At 34.1% G+C, this 20,966-nt stretch overlaps 1 protein-coding gene across 1 annotated transcript in view; it reads right to left on the bottom strand.

The window, feature by feature from the left end:
* Positions 1–20,655, bottom strand: part of CDH10 (cadherin 10) — a 53,070-nt gene extending 32,415 nt beyond the window's left edge. The window contains exons 1-2 of the mRNA XM_026048243.1: positions 20,281–20,655; positions 2,134–2,428 (exon numbers count right to left, since the gene is read on the bottom strand). Of these exons, the coding sequence (XP_025904028.1) occupies positions 2,134–2,428; positions 20,281–20,511 (526 nt within the window). The 5' untranslated portion in view covers positions 20,512–20,655. The remainder of the gene's footprint in view (positions 1–2,133; positions 2,429–20,280) is intronic.
* Positions 20,656–20,966: the final 311 nt, after the last annotated feature.

Raw genomic sequence — 20,966 nt, forward strand, 5'->3', positions numbered from 1 at the left:
TTCTTCACTGTGAGGGTGACAAAGCACTGGAACAGGCTGCCCAGAGAGGTTGTGGAGTCTCCTTCTTTGGAGATCTTTAAAACCCGCTTGGATGCAGCCCTGTGCCCCGTGCTCTAGGTGACCCTGCGTGAGCAGGGGGTTGGACTCGATGACCTCTGAGGTCCCTTCCAACCTTCGGCATTCTATGATTCTATGATAATAGTTATTTGAAAGTCTTTCAGAAAAATATCTTCTTTATGTAATTTAGAATGGGGAAATTATGAGTCAATCCATTATAACAAAATATTATATAATAGCATAATATTTAATGAAAGATAATAAATCACTTTGTGAAAATTTTCCAAGACTATTTTAAGCTACTGGTATTTAGGTATAGAAAAATATGAGGAAAAAACTGGAAGCTCTAAGATGTCTTTTTCAAACCTACTGTAATCTTGCAGTGTGCCTTTCCCTCTAGTTAGCACTCTTAAAAACTGCTATGTTAAAATTGCATGGTTTTACTGAAGCATCTGGTTATAGAAAAGCTATGAGTAAATAAATAGATCTATATTACCTTTTTGTTCTAGCAGTAAACATTAGAGAAGCTTTTTCAATTCTTCTCTTTAAGGGGACTAAGTTGACTGGATTCTAGTGTAGCCCCATGTAATCATCTGTATCACCATTCCTTCTTATAATGAATAGAAAATTACTAGTATTATGCTTCCACACACTTTGTAGAGCTTTGCAGGTCCATATCTTTAAGTGATTGTGTACCTTTTGGGTTTTAAACATTACCTAAATCTTAGGAAAGCTAAGTACTACAACTCAAATACCTGTGTCTGTACAGCATCACAAAGTACTGTTTGATCCAGTTAAAGCAGTCATAACTAAAGTAGTAGTCATTGCCATAAGAGGTATCAATGACATTGTTCTCTGGATATTTAGAAATTAATATGAAGACACATTAATATTACAACAGCTATACAACAATTAGATAAGTACTACATTTTTAACAGCAACTACTGCTTATATGTTTTGAGCATTTCAAAATACGTCCTGGGGATTGTTTGCACTAAGTAATGATGTCTTATATACCAAAATGTGAACATGATTAATCTGACTAGTTGGCATGATGCTGACCACAACTTTGCAGTTAAGATAGACAAAAATAAATTGTGTTAGCTTCATGTAATAACATTGTGCCATGGGCATCAAACACTATTTATCTTAGCTATACTTATGACATAGTCATGGTCAGCAAACTGTGAAGTAATTCAGTTTTCAACAAATATTAAGTTGATATAAAGTGTGCTAATGAAGAAGAGTGTTGGAAGACTATGGGACAGACTCAAGCAAAAAATGTTATAGCCTCATCAGAGACTCCTGGCTGGTGTTACACAGGAAGATATTAAGACCAGCCCATTTACTCCAAGAAATAGATACATCATCAAAAGACAAAAATTTCACTAGTGCAAATTTCTAGGTAATAATTTTGCATCTTGTCTACTCAATCCTTGGCAACGGAGAGAAGTATAACATGTAAGGCTCATCCCTAGGAAACAAACTTAAAGTGCAAAAAAGAAAGATGAACTGAAAAAAAAATGCTCTTTATGCTGCCATTCATGAATAAATTAAGAACTGAAAGCAAAAGAAGATCTGTCCCTACACTGAAAAAAAAAATGAATATAAAGAGGAAAGATGAGAATAAAGAGGATGTCTACCTGGATCAACAGTACATGAGTTAAAAAAAAAAGTCACAAAATGAATGAAAGAAGAGGTAATGTCAATACTTAGTGCCACTGGGGGACTGCTAAGTGAAAACGAAAGAAAAATTCATTGAATTTTTGACAAGCTAACTCACTGATCTTATTTAAACAGTTCTTATATAGGAGATGATTCATCATTAATTATTATCTTTTTATATATTCCAAATCATTGTAAATAAATATTTTAAAGATTATAGGTAGGAATGTTCTTATAACATCTTTTTCTGGGTTCAACTGTAATATTTGAACAAATATATCAAAAACTAAAAATACTTAATTCATGAGCTAAAATCCTCTGTATGGACATGAGTCCATACAGAGGAGGGGGAAATTATTCTTCAAGTAGCATACTCAGAGCTGTCACTTATGCCTCAATATAAGTACTCACCCACTACTGACATTTCAGGAACACTAGCTGTATAAATTTCTTCTGGAAATGTTGGTTCGTTGTCATTGATATCATGGATTTTGATGACAAACTCGGATTCAGGCTCCACTGGTCTGAGAGTTCTTCTGTTTATAGCTTGGGCACGCAGGGTGTAAAAGGCTTTCTCTTCTCTGTCAATTCTCCGAGTGGCATGAATGTCACCAGTTTTCTCATCGATAATAAAGAGAGTACCAGCTCCATCTCCTGACAAAATATATTTGAGGGACCCATCTCCCTTGTCCTGGTCAGAATGAAGCTGAAGTAAAAAACAGAGGGAGAAAACATATTTTAATTAGGAAAAACAAAAGGTTTTTGTAACTGCTATTTTATCATTCTGCATGCAACAAGCAAGATTAACACCAACAAAACAGTCATATTTGGTCCCCCTTGACTTGCAATCTTGATGTTATATAAGTCCAAGAAACTTTTAGCTTGACTGCAGTGGCAGAGTTTACTTTTGCAGCAACACCTTTTCTCTACTATGAAACCTTTGCACCACAAATCTTAAAGAAGAGTTTTATGCTAATGCTGACCTTTTCCTTCCATGAAGAGATCCTATTAAAAATTCACAACCTGCTGTGTTTGTTGTAAATTTACTAAGCAGATAAAGGACATGGCAAGATACACGACAATTAAGGAAAATAGAACTGGTGCCATGTCATACTAATTTTTTTTTTCAATTTTATATTATTTACATTTCCCTACATTGGAGAACATTTCATTTTGAGTCATTATCACTTTCTCTCCATTAACTAGTATAAACAGCTTACAGGAAAGGAATAGATTTATTAAGCATTCAGTATTGATTTAATACCCATTATCATCCAGGTAATATAAGGCGCATCTTCCATTGCTAATGACCTTTAGCACTGGACGATCCCTAATGAAAAATATATTCTGTTACATTGCTTTGTTTAGTACAGTAATGTGGTTGGCTTATTCGATTCTTTGGATACGCTTAATATTATTTCATCACTTTTTACTATGTTCCCTGAAAGCTCATTGATTTCATAACTAACTGAAAGAATCTAGCATTTAGGTTTGTTTTCAGCTGGAAGCATATATTTTACTTATTTTGTGGTTCAGCAGAAGGGTTACATCAGGTAGAATTTTTGACTGATTTTTAAGAAATTTTGAATATTCTGGATTTTATGTATGAAATAATAAGAAAAGCATTTTGTTGCTTATGATGACATACATAGACACATGAAAAACAATGATTATTAATTACCTATTCATAAGACTATAGCACCATATATAAAAAATTAACTGTATTCATAAGATTTACAAGTGATTTAGATACTGCTAATGACTATTTTGTAGCAGGTAGTTTTATCTCGTAAATCCTGTGTAACATGCTTAACTGCTTCATTGGTATACCTACATGTATAAAAGAGAAAAATAATACTAGAAATAATCAGGAAAAAAAACACTGACAGATCTAACATTTATAATTTGAGCCTACATTATTTTTAACACTTATTCATAAGCACAAAAATTAAGTGCATATATAAAGATTGTTCTTAAAAAATCAGACTCAAAATGTATTTGAAGCTTGCAGGAAGTTTCAGATAAAACTAGAGCATCATTTTTTCTTTCCAGCGTTTTGAACACGTTAAGAGTGTCACACAGAATTATACAAAGATCATATCCAGTCCTCCAAATGATTTTTATTAGTTCAAGGTCCCATTTCAGGTTATGGAAAACATCACAAGTGTAGGTCACTAAAAATATCCCCCTTGGCATACAGTCATTGACATTTTTCTCTTCCTCCGAAGTGCTTTCATGTTATCTACAACAGAACTATTTTAAACTGGTTAATATGAAAGTTCAGTATGCAGCAGTTTAGTATGAAACTAGAAAGCCTGTTAGTTTTTCAAATGTGGCATTTCCTTGGCTCTTGTGTTAAAACCAAACACATATAGTGGCGTTGCGAAGCTGATGCCCAACACTGAACTTCTGTGCTGTGATGGATTTTCAGACCCTGAATTTCACAGGGGTGAAATTCTTTCTGTAACAGCAGAAGCTCACACTGAATCTTGGACCAAAGTCTTCATCATGGAAAGTTTGGAAACTCTCATTCTAGTCTATCTTAGCTTTAGAGGTCTTCCTATTTCCACTCAGAAAAGAACTTTGAGAATCATCGCAAATGTTTAAGAAAGAATGACAGACATTGCAATTTTTGCATATATTAATTTTAAACTATGTACTGTATACTGACAAAATACACGTTGTCTGACTGTTTTCTCTTTACCCAGCTCTGAAGTGGATGAATATTGTATCAGTGAGTACTGTGACGATATATCATTTATTCTAGTATAAATTTCTCTAATAAAAAGTGTTTTCTATAGATATTCTGGATAATGCATCTGTGATTCACGTCAGCTAAGCCAATAAAAGGATAGACATCTATTTCATTTAGCCTTTTTTTTTCACAAAATGATCATATGTAAAGATGTGGTTTTGTTTTCATATGTATTGCTGATGTTTAGCAAACTCTTGTTTGCTCAGTTAACTCCTTGTTTTTCCTCCACAAAAATACTTCTCAGCTGTCAGGTACATGTATTTTACATATATTTTATCTCTCTACACAGGAAATCAGAATATCCGTTGGTTTTATTTTAGAGAATTCCTATTTATCATACAGAAGTTGCAATTACTGTATATCATGCTTTTTCATATTTAGCCATTTACCTAAACATTAGTCAGACTCCTAAATGAAGAAGAATTTCGTAAGAATGATAAAGGATGGTATTGCTACATTGAAGATAACAAGTATAAGGCAACATTTAAGGAGGGTAGCAAAATGGAGCATTACATAAATACTTCAAATAGACATTGAATTGCAAATAGAAAATAAAAAGAAAAATAAAAAGCTGGAAAAAAGTCTGGCTTCAATTACATTAAATGCAGACTTAAATCCACTGTATTTTCTTCTTCTTCCTCAAGGTAAATTACAGACAGAAATACAATTAGTTAATGAAAGGATGCCAGGAAAGATCTTTCAGAAGATTTTAGATTAACAACATAATAGCTCTATTTGAAAATGGCTTGAAAATTACATTGTGGGAATTCTGTGTTAATTGTCTTCCTAGGATTGAGATTAAACCTATCTACTACAAGATATTCTTTTCTACAAATTCAAGCCATCTCTGAAAGCCCCTGATGAAATATAAAGGTTACAAACTTTTTTCTGGTAATATTTATTAACATAAAAAGTGCTATTCCTTTTTCCATCAAGAAAGTCAGAAGATGCTAATGTGAAAAATGGAGAGTAGATTAAGTTAGTCAGATTCATTTTAACATTTAAACTACCCCTAGAATTTGAAATGACTTATACGCCAGATAAAGAGACTAGGATTTGTTATACCTATTTCTATTTGAATTTCTGATGCAGAAGTCATTTTATGAATTTTCAGTGATTACTATGCTTATAACTAGAGATCAGAATATGACTATACTAACAAACTCATCTTTAGTCTGAATTCCTACTTTAGACATTAATGAAGTAAAATCCATTTTTTGTCTTATTCTGTTAATGTATACAGGACATTCCACTATAGGATATATAGTTCTTTTTGCATTCTACACCAAATGACAAACTACTCCATTATTACCTCAAGAAATACATATTTACTCTCCTATTTCCTACTGAAATCATTTTCTTTTTATTTCTGTAATCTAGAAAACATTTTTCAAACTTCCTTCTGCAATATATATTTTCATTTGAATATCACAATAGCAATGGGACCATGAAATATTAATAAATTAATCTATATTATCTTGAAAATACTGAATGTCCCCACATTTTGAGTGCTGGGATCAAGAGGAAGGTTAACCTAATAGCTTTTTTTCTATATAATTCTTTTAGACATGCAATACCAAAATATCCTTGTGGAAGCATTCACAATTCACGATTTTGCTTCATTTTTTTTACAACATTATAATAGCACCTTTACCAGATACTTTCTAAAATAATTATAATAATAATGCTTTCTATTAAAATAATCTCAACAGAAAGGTTAATTTTTTAAACATACTCTAAAAAATGAGGAAAGCTAAAAGAATTCAAAGTTAATACCAACAGAATTCAGAACTGAGAGTCAAGTATCAGTCACTCTGAGTATATTTTGCTCTGAAATCATCAGAAAAAAAAAATGATTCCCACAGAATTCCCACAGTGAAGAAATTTCTTTTAAACACCATGAAATGAACTATTAAACAATATGGCTGTTTAACATTGCTTGCACTCATCCTAAAAGGCCTTCAGGTCTTCATTATGTATTTTTTTTCATATGTCCTATGCAGTATTCCCTTTGTTGCCAGTTTCAACTGTCACAACTTTGAGACAGGTTTTATTCATCAGAGAGATTTTAATTAATTTACATTCAGTTAATTCACTTACTTCAATTAATCTTTACGGTAACATTTAAAGCAACGCTCTTCTGTGATACAAGAGTTTGTGCTGAGTTTTAATGAGATATGTCACATTTAATTTTCTCAGTTATACTGTCAGTTTGCAAGTTCTGAGCTATTGTGTGTTATTTAAAAGAGAGGAAAGAGGTGGGAAGGAAAAATGCACATCTCACTATGGAAATAAGACTCGGAAAGATAAAGGGAGAACAACATGAAAAGGAAGCATAACAAGAACTGTAAGATGAGGAGAGAATTGAAATTCTTGTACTTGCTGAGAAGAATGAGACAAATAAAATGAAAACCTCTACTCCACATTCCATTTGCAAGTTAGATTCATTTACATCAAACTGATTCATTAGCCAAATGAAATAATAAAACCACTCTCTCCAGTTCTGAAAAAGAAAAAGCCTGTAATAGTTCTTTGCTGCTCTAGTACGTGTTTAGAGCAGTAAGTTATATTAAAATGAATAATATTGTTAGTGACCATGAACTAGAGACTAACTGAACCTCATACACTAAAGAGCTCTTGCATGAGCCATTGTCTATGCTCCCCTGCAGCCTTATCATAACAAATACTGCCTGTTCTTCAGCTGCAAACTGAAAGTAGAGAGCTGGCATGGATGCTATAGTGCCATTACTTTCTTCTTGGCTTAATGCCTTCGCTATAAGACTAGATAAAAATAGAAGGCTAAAGATAAAACAATCATGACCTAATCATATGTTGTAAAGTAACTTTCAATAAAGAAGTGAACTAAGGAAAAATTATCCTTTGGCCCTGACACATGTCCAGCTTGTTGTTGCATGTGCTGCACTCTTGCTTCCAATGAGCAGCTGGTCTATGGTCTTGGGATGAAAATGAATCAATTAAGACTTTTTCTCAGAGTTCTTTGTTTATTTTTAATGCATTTATACTTTGTGTTTTGTCTGGCTAATTGTGCAGCAGCAAATCTGTACTAAATGTTGTGCAAAGAGTTAGCTAGCTTCCAAAAAGATCTCTATTCCACCAGGCCTAGGAAGTCTATATGCAAAAAGAAAATAGACCTTTTATTTATTGAAGTCAGAGGAGCTTTTTGCATTTGAAATTTTCATATGTCATTTCCTCCATTTTTTTTTTTTTTTGTTTTTTAAGGAAAAAACACCATTAATTCTCATGCTCTGTGCTTTAATAAAAACAATCAAGAGGTAATTAAGAAGCAATTTTAGATTTTTTTTTTAGCTAACAAGAATGTTTTTATTATAACTCATATATGGCTTCCTAAAGGAGTTTAGGTATCAACCAAATAGCCATTAAAGCAACATTAAATTTTTATATGTCTTAATAAACAATTTGCATTGTACATAAACAGTATTAAATTATTTTGCTTTGAAACAAATGCAGAACACCATTAACAATACTGTTGCTTATTTCCTTTTGCCTATTGTTGGTGGCTATATAAAAGCACATTAAATAATATTGCCTTTGTTTCCAAATAAAATCACTGTAATATGTAAAACGTTAAGAGCTAACATCTTCCATCTCTATTGTCTTTATTTTTTTCTTCTGGATAGTAGAGACAAATGTACATGCATCTTCAGAGCAGGTATAATTATTTGAAACGACAAACATGCTACAGAGAATTGAGTGACAGAGTATGCCAAACAAGATGTGACAACAGTCATTTAAGATGGAGGATATATATCAGAATTAAGGAATAGGAAACAATAAGAGAAGATTTTAATAATCTCCAAATCAATGATATCCATGATATTACAGAATTGTGGTTAAATTTAATACTCAGAAAAGGAGAAGAGAGGAGGAGAGAGAAGAGAGTGCCATATTTTTCAAGTTTCTTTTTTGCCTCAAGAAACTTCTGCTGAATGTGAACTGAGGCTATATTTAATAAGTTTTCAAACAATTAATAACTTAGATGACTTAGATCAAGGCTGAATTCATTTTGAATCCCAGTGAGATCAATGGGGCTACGTGTTCAATAGGTACATATTGATATTTTGTAACCCTACAGTGATATTCACAGTATTTGTGCTATATTTTTGAGAAGAGAGGTAGTATATGTATGTCTTTAACTCACATTTTATTTTCCCACCAAGTTTATGTCATTCATTTCATTAAGTAAAAAAAAAAAAGATCATTATTCTAGAGAAAAATATTTAAGAAAAATCCCAATTTTTATCCCAATTATAGACCAATAATTAAGTGGAGAAGATATAATTTAAGCCATTATGGACATTTGCACAAGGAAACTTAATTGTTTTTGCATCAAGACCAGGTCACTGTATTTAAAATATAAATTAAATCTCTCCTATCAATAATAAGCAGCAACTTTTATCATACTGTAAGAAAGATATCAAAATCATCAAGCTCATATATAAATCCAGGCAAGGGCCAGAGATGTTATGTGTATATATCTATTAGACAGCATCATCAGCCTAGGAAAGCATATTCCATGTCTACTTTTAAACAGAACAGAAAGACCAAGAAGCTCATCTTGATTTGTGCTGCTACAAATTAAAAACTGTTCTCCATATTAATTACTTTTCCTTGAAGTCTTAATTGCTGTTTTCAGCACTGTATTCTGTGTACTACATCACTAATTAAAAATTGTGTGAACTGTGGTCGCCAGTTGATAGGCCGAGTCAAAACTTCTATAAAGCCTCTATGCCATTTGCATATCAGGTATACTGCGTTTTCGTTGGGGGGATGGTGGGAGGAAGCTTGTCTCAGCATAAATTGTTTTATCATTTGCCTAAAAGTCACCATATCACCATTCTTTATCTTCTTCTCTGTGGAAATGAAGAGAGATTTTGCATCCTCTCTCTCTCTCTCTCTCTCTCTTCCCCTCCCCTTCCCCCCCACCCCTCCACCCCCCCACCATGGTTAGGCTGAGCTTCATGAAGATTTGGTTCTTCTTGCCCTGTGCACTTTAAAAAAAAAATCCAAATCCTCTTCTATGATATGGGTGTTTCAAGGCACTTGAAATAGTACATCTTGCCCTCTCTCTGTTTTCTATAGTTCTATAGCACATCATTCCCTCTTCCTCACAAACACATCAGCACTACCGAAAATTTTGCAATTATTTTCAAATAATAAACTTTCTTAATTCCATACTTCTTATTACTATACTCCTCAGTGGTTCTCTAGCCATTACATCTATTTTACTTAGATTTCCCAAACATGCCAATCTGAACTGAGTGGTCTGCCTAAGACATCCTGCTGATTGCCAAGATATTTCCAAATTATATCAGTAATCTTTTATGGCAATGGTATTCTCAGGTATGTATGAGAGTAGGAAAACAGCAACATAGCACAATTGCAATATAAGCAAGAGATGGTTCTGTAAAAATTCTCTAGCAAAAAATTAATAGGAGACTTTAGCAAAGACTCGATATTTTCTGATTTCTTCCCCTCATAGACACTTTTATCTGCTGCTGAACTTGTACCCACTTGGCCTCCCCTCCTGCTCAGCATACTCTATTTGTCACTTAAACTTAGCATTTCTTAATAACCTGCACTTCATGAAAAGTTTTTCTGAATTTTAATAACCCCATCTGAAGCACTGCATAACTCTAACCATCCTTTTGGGTTTCTTTCTAAAATTGAATTGTTTCATAATGTTTTCTTAAATTTGCACTCTTTATATATATATATATTTATATGTGTATATATGTATATTTATATATATAAATTGTTTAGAACATCTCCATGTCCTTTGCAATATCCTACAAGATTACATACCTCAGTTTTCTTACTGTGCTAGAATACGATCAGCTGATATAACTAGAAAATGTATAAGCCTCATTGCATAGGTAGCAACAGTTTTTAATTTTTATACTGGGTCCAAAATAGCAATTCTGAACTTTTGGAACCACACTATTATGGGTGCTCAAAGCGCTTTAGAAGTAGAAAAGAAAAAGAATTTTGCTCAGTGAATTATATTTCTTGAAGGTCCCACTTGCAAAGGATTCCCAAACCAAAACCAAACATAAATCCAGATATTTAGATATTTTAAATTAGGCTTATTCTACATCGAATGTCATACCAGAGAAAAGGATTATGTACAGTTCTCATTAGAAGATAGAGTTATTAATACAGAAAGAAGAAAACTATGGAACTATGTCTCTATGTATGTAATATAATGTATTCTTCTAATCACTGTATTCCAGCATATGCCATTCTAAACAGCATATACTTACAAAACCAATTAAACCATTTTAGGAAGAAAACTCCAAAAAGCATTTACCTAAAACAATAAAACAAAACAATTTCTAAATTTTACACAGTGATTTAGGATACAGCAGAGAGAGAATTACATGATCCCTCCTGTATCATGTAGCCCACTTTAACAACTACTCCGAATGATAACTTTGCCAACTTCTACAAAGTAGTGGTTCAGGCACTATAGTTTTAGCCCTAAATACTCCAAAGCATAAAGCCTAATCACTATTTCCAACCTTGTTGTCTTAAAAAAAAAAATAATAATAGTAATAATGGCAAGAGAGCATACACCTTTCTGCCTCTATGGAAAGGATTCAAGAAAAGCTAAATCTGTATGGGCCTGTATTGTTTGGATTGCAAATCCAGGCAGTCAATCTACACTGTAGACCAGCATGATTTCTTTACAACTAGGGAAAGATGAATAAGAGATTAAGAGAATTGTGATGAATCACTGAAGTTTGATGTTTAATTTTCATATCTTCTTAGAAATATCTTTAACTTTCTCACAAATGTTAAGGTTCAAGCTACTTCTGTATTAGAGTTCAGTTATATTTCTTAGCTATAATTATTTGATGCAACAACAAAGGCTTCAGAAGTGTGATATCAAGAACATTCCAGCACTCTTCCACCTCGATGTTTAAATGCAATCAGTTTGGATGTGTGTTTTAACAGGCAAAGCCATTTAATTACACATTAATGACTTTCTAAGCAATTAGATGTTCACAGACATGTCAGGTACATTTCATCTCAGCCAAAACTTCCAGGCTGATGGAATGGACAGAAATTTGGTCTTTGAGAAGACAAAGTGAGACTTTTGTTCTCAAACACTGAGTCTCAATTGGGTGAGGGTCACGCATTGAAAACTGCTACAGACCAAAATGTAGTCAAAACAGATGGCAACAGCCTCCCACAGCAACTGTCTTCTTTAAACACTCTCAAACACACAGCTGTGAAAAGATTCAGTAAACATAAATAATATGATGTGAGAAAGTCACAGGAAAAGGACTGAGGGGATGTTTCTTTACTCTTAAGAAGGAAACAAATCAACAAAAAAAAAAAAACCAAGCAACTTTGTTCACCTAGGACTATCGATACATTGATTTTATAACTACATAATACCTCAAAACAGAAGGCATGGGGGCTCTGATAAAACTTGCTATCACAGCCTTTTGTGTACAGCATGTTTTTAATTATCTCCATGGACAAGAACACTTACAAATATAGGGCAAGGCTTCCAGCAGGAAGACATTTTAAAAGGGTAAACATCAACTTTTAACTTCTTAGAACTGTCTCCCTCATGGGTATTTTGTTGCAAGTCACCAATTTTCCCTTAGTATTACCCCTGGCTCTTCCTTGTTATCTTTGTACATAGGATATTTAAAAGGTCATCTGCATCAGATTTTTTTTTTTTTTTTTTAAGAAAAGAATAGAAAAGCAAAAGCCCCTTAAGCATCCACCTTTGAATTGCTGTTGAAACTTGGCTATTTATACATTTATCATTTCAAACAAGGTGTAGGTCAAACATTTCTAAAGCTCTCTTTTCTATTATGCTTTTTAATTCCTCCAGTGAATGGATGCACTGTGATGAAGTGAGTTCTACTTTTCCTCAGCTATGACTCTGAATACAAATCATCTCAGTTTAATCAGTTCTTTCCTTATTGGAGTATCTTTCTTTGACAAGCAGATGTAATTTTAAAGAAGTTTCTGATTCTTACACTATTTTGAAGCATGATACCATTTTATATGCAAAGCAAACTGTGTGTAAACTCTGAGTTTGGAAACCACCCAAGATGGCTGTAACTCTCCTGCATGAAGACAGGAAAATGGATCTTACTGATGACTGTACACCTGATAGAAGGATGACGGAAGCTTATATCATCTCCCATCTAAATCTTTCTGATAACTGATCAACACTATTGCACTTTGTGATTGCACAAGGCTGATCATCTCTTCTGCTATCTATACTGTTGTATACTGCCTATACTGAGGCATCTCCTGTCTTCAAAGTCCATCTTATCTATAAATTACAGTGTGTTCTCTAAAAAGAAACACAGTCACAGGAAAAATCTATCATCAGATAGAGCAGTGACTGTGACATAGCACAGTATGAGATCCAGATTCCGACTCTGTATTATGCCCACGATGCATCTGCTTTTATTTGCCTTAGGAAAAAAAAAAAAAAAAAAGACATTTGTAAATGGCTTGCAGTGTATAAAAGGGAATATGGAGTAAACTTTCTCCTTCTTACATCAAATTTAGCATTGTTTTCACTGAAGCCACTCATATTTTTCCAGTGGTTAGAACACACCACTGTACCTTGTAGTATATGCTTAAGACCAATACTTTCAGCTTCCAGTGGCTTGACAGAAAAAGAAGAAACGATTATGCTTCCAGCCCTTACTCAAGCCTTCCAGCCTTTACAAGTTCTGAGTAGACTCAAAATGTGTTTGTGGATGGAAAGCACACAAAAAGCAATCAGATGGATACAGAGTTTCATGAACTAAAATGAATATTGTTTTGAAAATATTACTTGTGAAACACTCATAGCAGACTATAATAAGCTTTATTAATAACATATTACTTGATTCTACAATACTAGAATCTGTTGATATATTGAAAAGTTAATAGCAAATAATTAATCAGATATATATGAACTAAGTATATTAATCTGTACTATATGTTTCATAAATTTAAGGATAGTAAGAATCACTGATATATGATAACTAACAGGAAATATATTTCAATGCTTTACCTCAGAATTTGACAATACCAGTAGAGCTATGTCAAAATTTTCTTTGAACCTTAAATCTCTTAAATACCTAGTAGAGATACCTTTCAATCAGGAAAAAAAAAAAAAAAACCTAGAAATCTGTGCTCAAGTATTAATGGATTAATGATTCTCTTCAGCACAATTCAGTGTTTGAAGATCTACTTCAACAAGCAGGTTCCTCTACAGTGCCCCTCATAACAGAAACAGCGTGCATTTTTTTTAAAGTAAGAGCCATATTTAAAACCAAGCACAAAATCTAACTTTCTCCCAAAAGACCACCCTCTGTTTTTACAGCCTATTACAACTTCCAGTATTCCACAGCTCCAATTAAAGGCCACCAACAGTGTCAAATTCTCTAATAGTTTCGGTTCCATAGAGGCCAAGGACAAATAAGAACAGACTATCTAATATCTGCCTGAAAGCTGAGCAAATAAAATCCTGCACTGTTAGACATGATGCCCCATTTTATTCACTGTTACTCTTCCAGTTATCATGACTCTCAAATTAAACTCAAACTTCATATGAAACTGTTTGCATAGAAGTGGAAAAGGCCCTATACTGCTAAACTTCAAGCAGTTTTCTATATGCACGTTCACAATAGGTGTGCCGACCTAAGCAACATACTGTCCTAGAGTTCTTTTTGGTGCAAATTTGCCTGCTTCTTGGACACTTGCAAGCACGAAGAATGTTTTCTTTCTTTTTGGTGCCGTGATTCAAATAGTTGAATGGGACATGTTTGCAATTTTCTACAAGGTCATCTGGTATTAGCTGCCTAGAGATACGTGATGTGAGCCTAGAACCAGCAACTGATGCAGACAACATTGCCAGGGACAATGTGATAAGGATACAACCCTGGAACCAGAACACATGAAACTATGCCGCTTCTTGTTGCATCATACTAGTTGGTTAAGAAGGTATATAACTAGATTAGTACACTGCCCTGATAACTTTATCCTAGCAGTATCCATACTCTCACAGGCATGCTCTCAGCAATTCCCTTGTGTTCAGCTCATAGAGTGCACTTTGTTAAAAAATAGGCCACTCTCCCTTTCAGTTCTGCAGAACCAAATCTTTTCTGCAAAGTATTTGAACTGAGCCACTGATGAGTAGCCTACTTTTTCATCGGTTTTGTCTTGTAATATATATGCATATATAAGCATATATATGTGTGTGTGTGTGTGTATGTGTGTATATGTATGTGTGTGTGAGAGCGTGTGTGCGGGTGTGTGTGTATTTCCTACTTTCTTTCTTTCAGACTCCAGCCAAAAACTTTGCTCAACCTCCTCACACACCCAACTTACCAATATCAACTACCAAGAAGGGACAAAGTCCCATTGGTTTAAATACTACATAGCTCAGTGGTTCTGACTGAGGGGACAGTCCTATTGACTCTACTGCCTTAAAAGAGAGATACAGTCTTTTAAGGAATTGCTTTACCTTTTCTTTCTTCAAAATTTACTTCTTCATCAGCAATGGAAACTCTACAGATTTAAATCTTAGTCAATTTTTCTTTTTTTATATCAACAGAAAATGGACTTTCAGGAAAACTCTTTATCTTTTCATCTGAGTCATGGTTTCAAATTCTGTGATAATTATGTCTCACTGGGTTACCGATTGAGAATCAATACTAACAACTTGACAGAAGAGAATATTTAATTCCAATAAATGTCAGTTTAACTAAAGTACACAGAACATCCAAGGCTTCCTTACTTAACATCTTGTAAATAAATGGATGGTTGGATGTCTAGGGCTCCAGTCACACTTTTGTTAGACACTCCACTCTTGCTGAGGTGTCTAAAAGTAATACCACTTTGGGGAAGGCTGCTTTTCAGACCTCACCCAGTTAAACACTAAGGAAGCTCCTGAGTAACTCTTCTGTGGTATATCATTTTCAGATGTCCATAGCACCAGTATCCACACAGACAGCTACAAAAAAAAAGAGAAAGATGGGCTAGAAACTAGTATGGTTGTTCTTGGAAATGTGCTGTGTGCAGCCATTCCCAAAAGCCCTAGCTCTTTCCTCAGAAGTCTGTGTCTTTTGAGAGCCTTTCAATGACAGAAACTAAGTGAGGTCGGCATGTTCTGCTTTTCATTTCAGAAGTAGAGGGTGGATTTAGAAGTATGTGGTTATGAATACTACCAGGATAATCCTTTCCAGTAAGAGTTCCAAGATTATATATGAATTTACATATAAACAACTACATTCTAAATGAAAAACCATTCCAACTAAGAATATTGTCTTTATATTACATTTTACTCTATATTACTTAATATATGATAAATTGTCTTTTGAGATGCTAAAAAGCTGCACTTTAAGTAACAACTCCAGTCTCTGGAAGTGCTCTGAAAGTATTCTGAAAAATTCATTACAACTGATTCTTTATAATACATAACGACTCAGTTCCTTCAAAGAGAAGTTGTTTGAAAAAGTCATCATCTCAGCAAAGCAGAAAAAGTATCTACAAGAATGAAGCAATTGGCAATGGGGAAATAAAAAGGAAAGAAAATAAACTTCGATATAGATGAAGAATCTATTTGCGAATGACTATAAATTAAGAAATTGTTGGTATACTGTACCAGAACAAAATCCTTTAAGTGATAACTAATAACATTTTTCTTTTAAATATAAAATAATATTCTATTAAAGAATTTTCTCTGAATATATGCAAGATAATTTCAATTTTTCAGAACCTTGCTAAAAAATGAGTCATGCCTTGTAATTGCACCACTTTTTTGAGAAATTAACAAATGGTCTTTGAAGCCAGATATTAATAAAATAGAGAAAAAATATGAAATGGCCTTCAGCATACAAGAAAGCATAATAGATTATAGATTTTCTATACAGTTAAAACAGAAAGGAAGAATTAACCATAATTCTAAAATCAAATCTGAATACTATAGCATATCTGAGTTTTAACCTTCATTTTGAACTTCTCTGTGTTGTGTCACTAGTATTCTGAAAAGTACCTTTTCCCAGAACTACTGTTTCCTGGTATATTTTTAAAAATTTAGCTCAAAAATCATGTAATACATACATAGGTCTGGTTTCATATACTGCTCTGTACGGTTCTAAATTTTATTATAAACTGCCATTGTATATATTATTTAATAATGTAATAGCAGTACACATTCGGTATGTAGAAAATAGTCATAATGCAGTACAGATTCTGTATATAGAAAATATAGTCATAATGTTATTCTGTATCTTGATTTCTATCCGCAGAATGCTGCATATTGCACAAAGGAAAGGCCAACTGTGCTTCTTTATAATAATAATAATATTGCCCTGAAATAAGCCATGAATGCCCAGAAGCCATCAATAAATATTTGGCTGTTGTGACTATGTTACCATTTCAGCATATGGTTGATTTAAACAAGAAACTCTCCAGCTGTTACTGCATTAAGTATCATATATATTCACTGAGCCTACTGCTATTCATTGCCATAATGTTACTTCAGTAGGATCTTGTAAAACTGACCTAAACAGGGAATAAATGAATATACAAATTGTATTCTGAATTCTATACATTTTTTTTCAAGAATAAAGTTATATCCAACAGTTTTTGGCTTCTCTTGATGGATATAAAAATGCAAGATAAGAAACTTAAAAACAAACACACACACACATAATCCCTGCAAGCAAGCAGACTCAAATTCATAAATCCAAATCTATCTAGAATCCTGGTTTTGATTTTCTGTGGATCATTTCACTGATGTATTTGTCATCTGACTATTATTTTCCATTTTAAGAAATCATTCTGAGTCCTTATTTTCAACCTTATTTTGAAAAATATTCTTTTCTAGTCACTGGCCATGAATAATTTATTTCTACTTTATGCTTCTTCTGAAGACACTCTATTTACAAGCAGTATATCCACACATATAGCAGGGAAACTAAGGTGGCACTTTATTTGACCTATCCAAACATTAAACTTTGGAGAAAACTATGTAAAAAGAAATATCCAGAAACTCTAGACAGATCTATGGATTTTCAGACAATTTCCTGTAATTTTGAATTTCTCTATTTTTGCTTGAGTTGTTTGTGCCTCCTTTTACTCTCAGATGGTTTACTTTAAATTCCTTCTTTGTCTAGCAACCTAGTCTATTTTCTTCTGCCTTGCTGTCAAGCATTTTTTTAAATTATTTTCCCAGTTTTCACTTTTTTTTTTCTGAATTCAGTTGTTCTTCTCTTACATCCACTTAATCTTCTTTTCTTGCTGCTCAGCAGGCTGCAGGCAGCCTTTGGACTGACCTGACACTGAAAGATCTCAGGACTGGTTTGAGCTTCCTTTGGCTTCATTTTGCTTGCCTCCAGCAAAAAGGCAGGGTGTGGAAACCTGCTCATAGACATGACTTCTGCTTCTCTCCCAGTCTTTCTTGGGGAAATTAGATGTTGACTGTGTCATCCCAATGCGCATCAATTTTACTACAATTTTACTTATTATTTATTTTTTTCTCCTTAATAATTTGAGAACTTGGTCTATTAGACTGCTAAAATATAAATTACAGTAACATTAAATTCTTAGTTACATACACATACAAAGTCTTTCTCTTTTTGACAGAAAAAGATTTTAAGTGCAAAACTCTCTATACAAACATGACGCTATCATACCGTTAATTTTATACATTTTCTACACTTTGCCCAAACCTGAAAGGAATTGACTACAGGGCAATTTTAGATCCTTAGGTTAATTTTAAGATTTCTTGCTCTAATTAGCAACTTTTTTTTTGCTTTAACGAGAGCAAAAAAAAAGTGAAAATGCAGTCTTAACTGCTCCTCATTCTTTTCTCAGCTCTGTATTTATATTTACTATTTTACTTACCTGTACTTACTCTGCAGTTGCAAACATTTCTTATTTTCTGTCAACCTAAGTAAATACTGTGTTTGTCAACATCTTATCTCTTTTTCTAACACAGATTAATTAACCAAACAAAGATTAAATAGCCGATTAAACTTTTATCTCTTTCTCTTCTATTTTCTGTAAAGAATCTTCCTTCAGTCATTATGAGAGCAAAAAAATTATTAATATCACTCACACTTTGAGGGATGATTGGGGAACATAAATATTCAAAAATAATGAAATAAAAGCAGCTATTACCAGGATGTTTTGTAGAATACTGACTTTAAAACATACTGTTCCTCTTCTGAAGGAGACTTAAGTACTTGAATTTTAAGTATCATGGAAACCTGTTTATTTCCTTGGATTTTCAAAGAATCACAGAATGGTTCAGGTTGGAACGGACCTCTAGAGATCATCTAGTCCAACTCCCCTGCTCCAGCAGGGACACCCAGAGCACGGGGCACAGGGCAGCATCCAAGCGGGTTTGGAAGATCTCCAGAGAAGGAGACTCCGTAACCTCCCTAGGCAGCCTGTGCCAAGGCTCTGTCATCCTCCCAGCCAAGTTCTTCCTCGTATGGAGATGGAACTGCCTGTGTTTCAACTTCCACCCATGGCCTCTTGCTCTATTACTGACCACCACCGGGAAGAGCTTGGCCACTTCCTCCCTACATTCCCCCTTCATGTACTTATACATATTAATCAGATCCCCTCTCAACCTTCTCCAGAGAAAACAAGCTCAACTCACTCAGTCTGATATATTCCCAAATACAATGCATAATGTTTTCTTTCAATGAATTATTTTGCAGGCAAAGCCAGCTTTCTTCAGCCATTAGTCTGACCTGGACCAAGCATTTCTTCTATGTCTTATATGAGAGGAGGCTGGGAGAGCTGGAATTCGTCTGCCTGGATGAGAGAAGACTCAGGGGGACCCTGCCAATGCATACAAGTATCTGAGTAAAGGATGTAAGACACAAATTGACATACATAAACTTTCATTTAAACACTTAAACTTTTCTTTATTTCTCTCTAATTTTTTTTTTTGTGTGTGTGTGTGTGTGTGTGTGTGTGTGTGTGTGTGTGTGTGTTTCCTCCCAACTTCTAGAGTAGCTGAACACTGGAACAGGTTGTCCAGAGACATTTTGGAGTCCCTGTCCATGGAGATACCTAAAATGAGCAACCTGCTGTAGGTGACCCTAGGATGGTAGTTGGACTAGACCATTTCCTAACAAAATGTAAACAGTGACTGAAAATGATTTTAAGAATACATCCAGACTGTAGGTGTCCAGTGTAAAAGGTAGTCAAATGAGCATTTCCGATGACTTATCTTGTACTTCACTTCTTAATTACCTGTTTTCTATCAGGTGGCTGTTGATGAAGTTCATTTCCAGTTCACTTTCACTTTATTGAAATTCTAGGAGAGTTAGCAACACTCCTACATGTTGAAATACACAAAATACTTAGAGAGAAACAACTGAAAAAGATTTTATAATAAATTTCAAAATACTTTATTCTGATACAAAAGGGAGTTTGAGTAGGCTGCTAGTAAAAATAAAATTCTAAAGAAAACAAATTTTTCAGATGTCTGCATTCTATTTCATTCGAGGACTAGTGAATTACTTTAGCTAGTAAACTCCATTCTTACTACTTTTAGAAGTTCTAACACTAACAAAAATATGAAGTGTAACCACTAACAAGTGAAGTGTAACCACTAAGGAACAAACAAAGCGTAACCAATTTCTGTATAGTATAACTATTGCCCAGAAATCTGTTTCTTACGCATGAGAATAAAATGTAGAAATGGGAGCTCTGTAGCTAGTCTGGTAAATTTGAAAATAATAGAGAAATTACAAACCTTAATCTTTACCTACCTTGCCTACATACTGATAATCAGATCCCGTGTATTCCTCGAGAAGGAAAAACTGGTTCCACATCCAGCCTCGCTTCTGGCGGTGAAGCGCTTTTCCATTGCTCCCCAATTCGCGCCCCACAAAGCTTTTGGGTCTGAGATCAGGAGTCCTTCTGAAGAGCATTTCTGTACAGCAGGGATGTGGCAGCCACATCCAGAGCAGCAGAAGTATCAGGACTTGCCTCACTGTCATAGCTCCCCACTGTTGAGGCTCCCCGAGACAGGCAGTGATGGAGTCAACAGTTCTGCTTCTCTTCACTTGCTTTCTTATGCCTCTAGTTGCTGATGCAGCCAAGCAGTTTCCAGCAATTCATCTCTGATCTGTACATAGTAACCAAACCCTGAAAGCAAACAGAAAAGAGACAGTCTAATTTGAAATGCTTCCCCTCCTACTGTGCACTGCAGCTGCAAAATCTTATGACATAGAAAGCAACTTAATTATGAATATAAAGGTTATCCTGAAAACTTGAGATAATGAGACCATTCCAAATGTTAGATAGCTGTTTTCCAAAATACTTCAATACTTTCAAAATACTTTCAAAAGAAAGAATAAAAATGCACTTAGATGACCAGCTATTTTCCTATTAAAACCTTTTGATTTAGGAGGTTCTAAGAGTGTTCTTTATATAGACTAACACTGCTAAAACT

This window comes from Nothoprocta perdicaria, unplaced genomic scaffold (genome assembly GCF_003342845.1).
Source record: "Nothoprocta perdicaria isolate Ctin4 unplaced genomic scaffold, notPer1 scaffold_520, whole genome shotgun sequence".
Classification (NCBI taxonomy): Eukaryota; Metazoa; Chordata; class Aves; order Tinamiformes; family Tinamidae; genus Nothoprocta; species Nothoprocta perdicaria.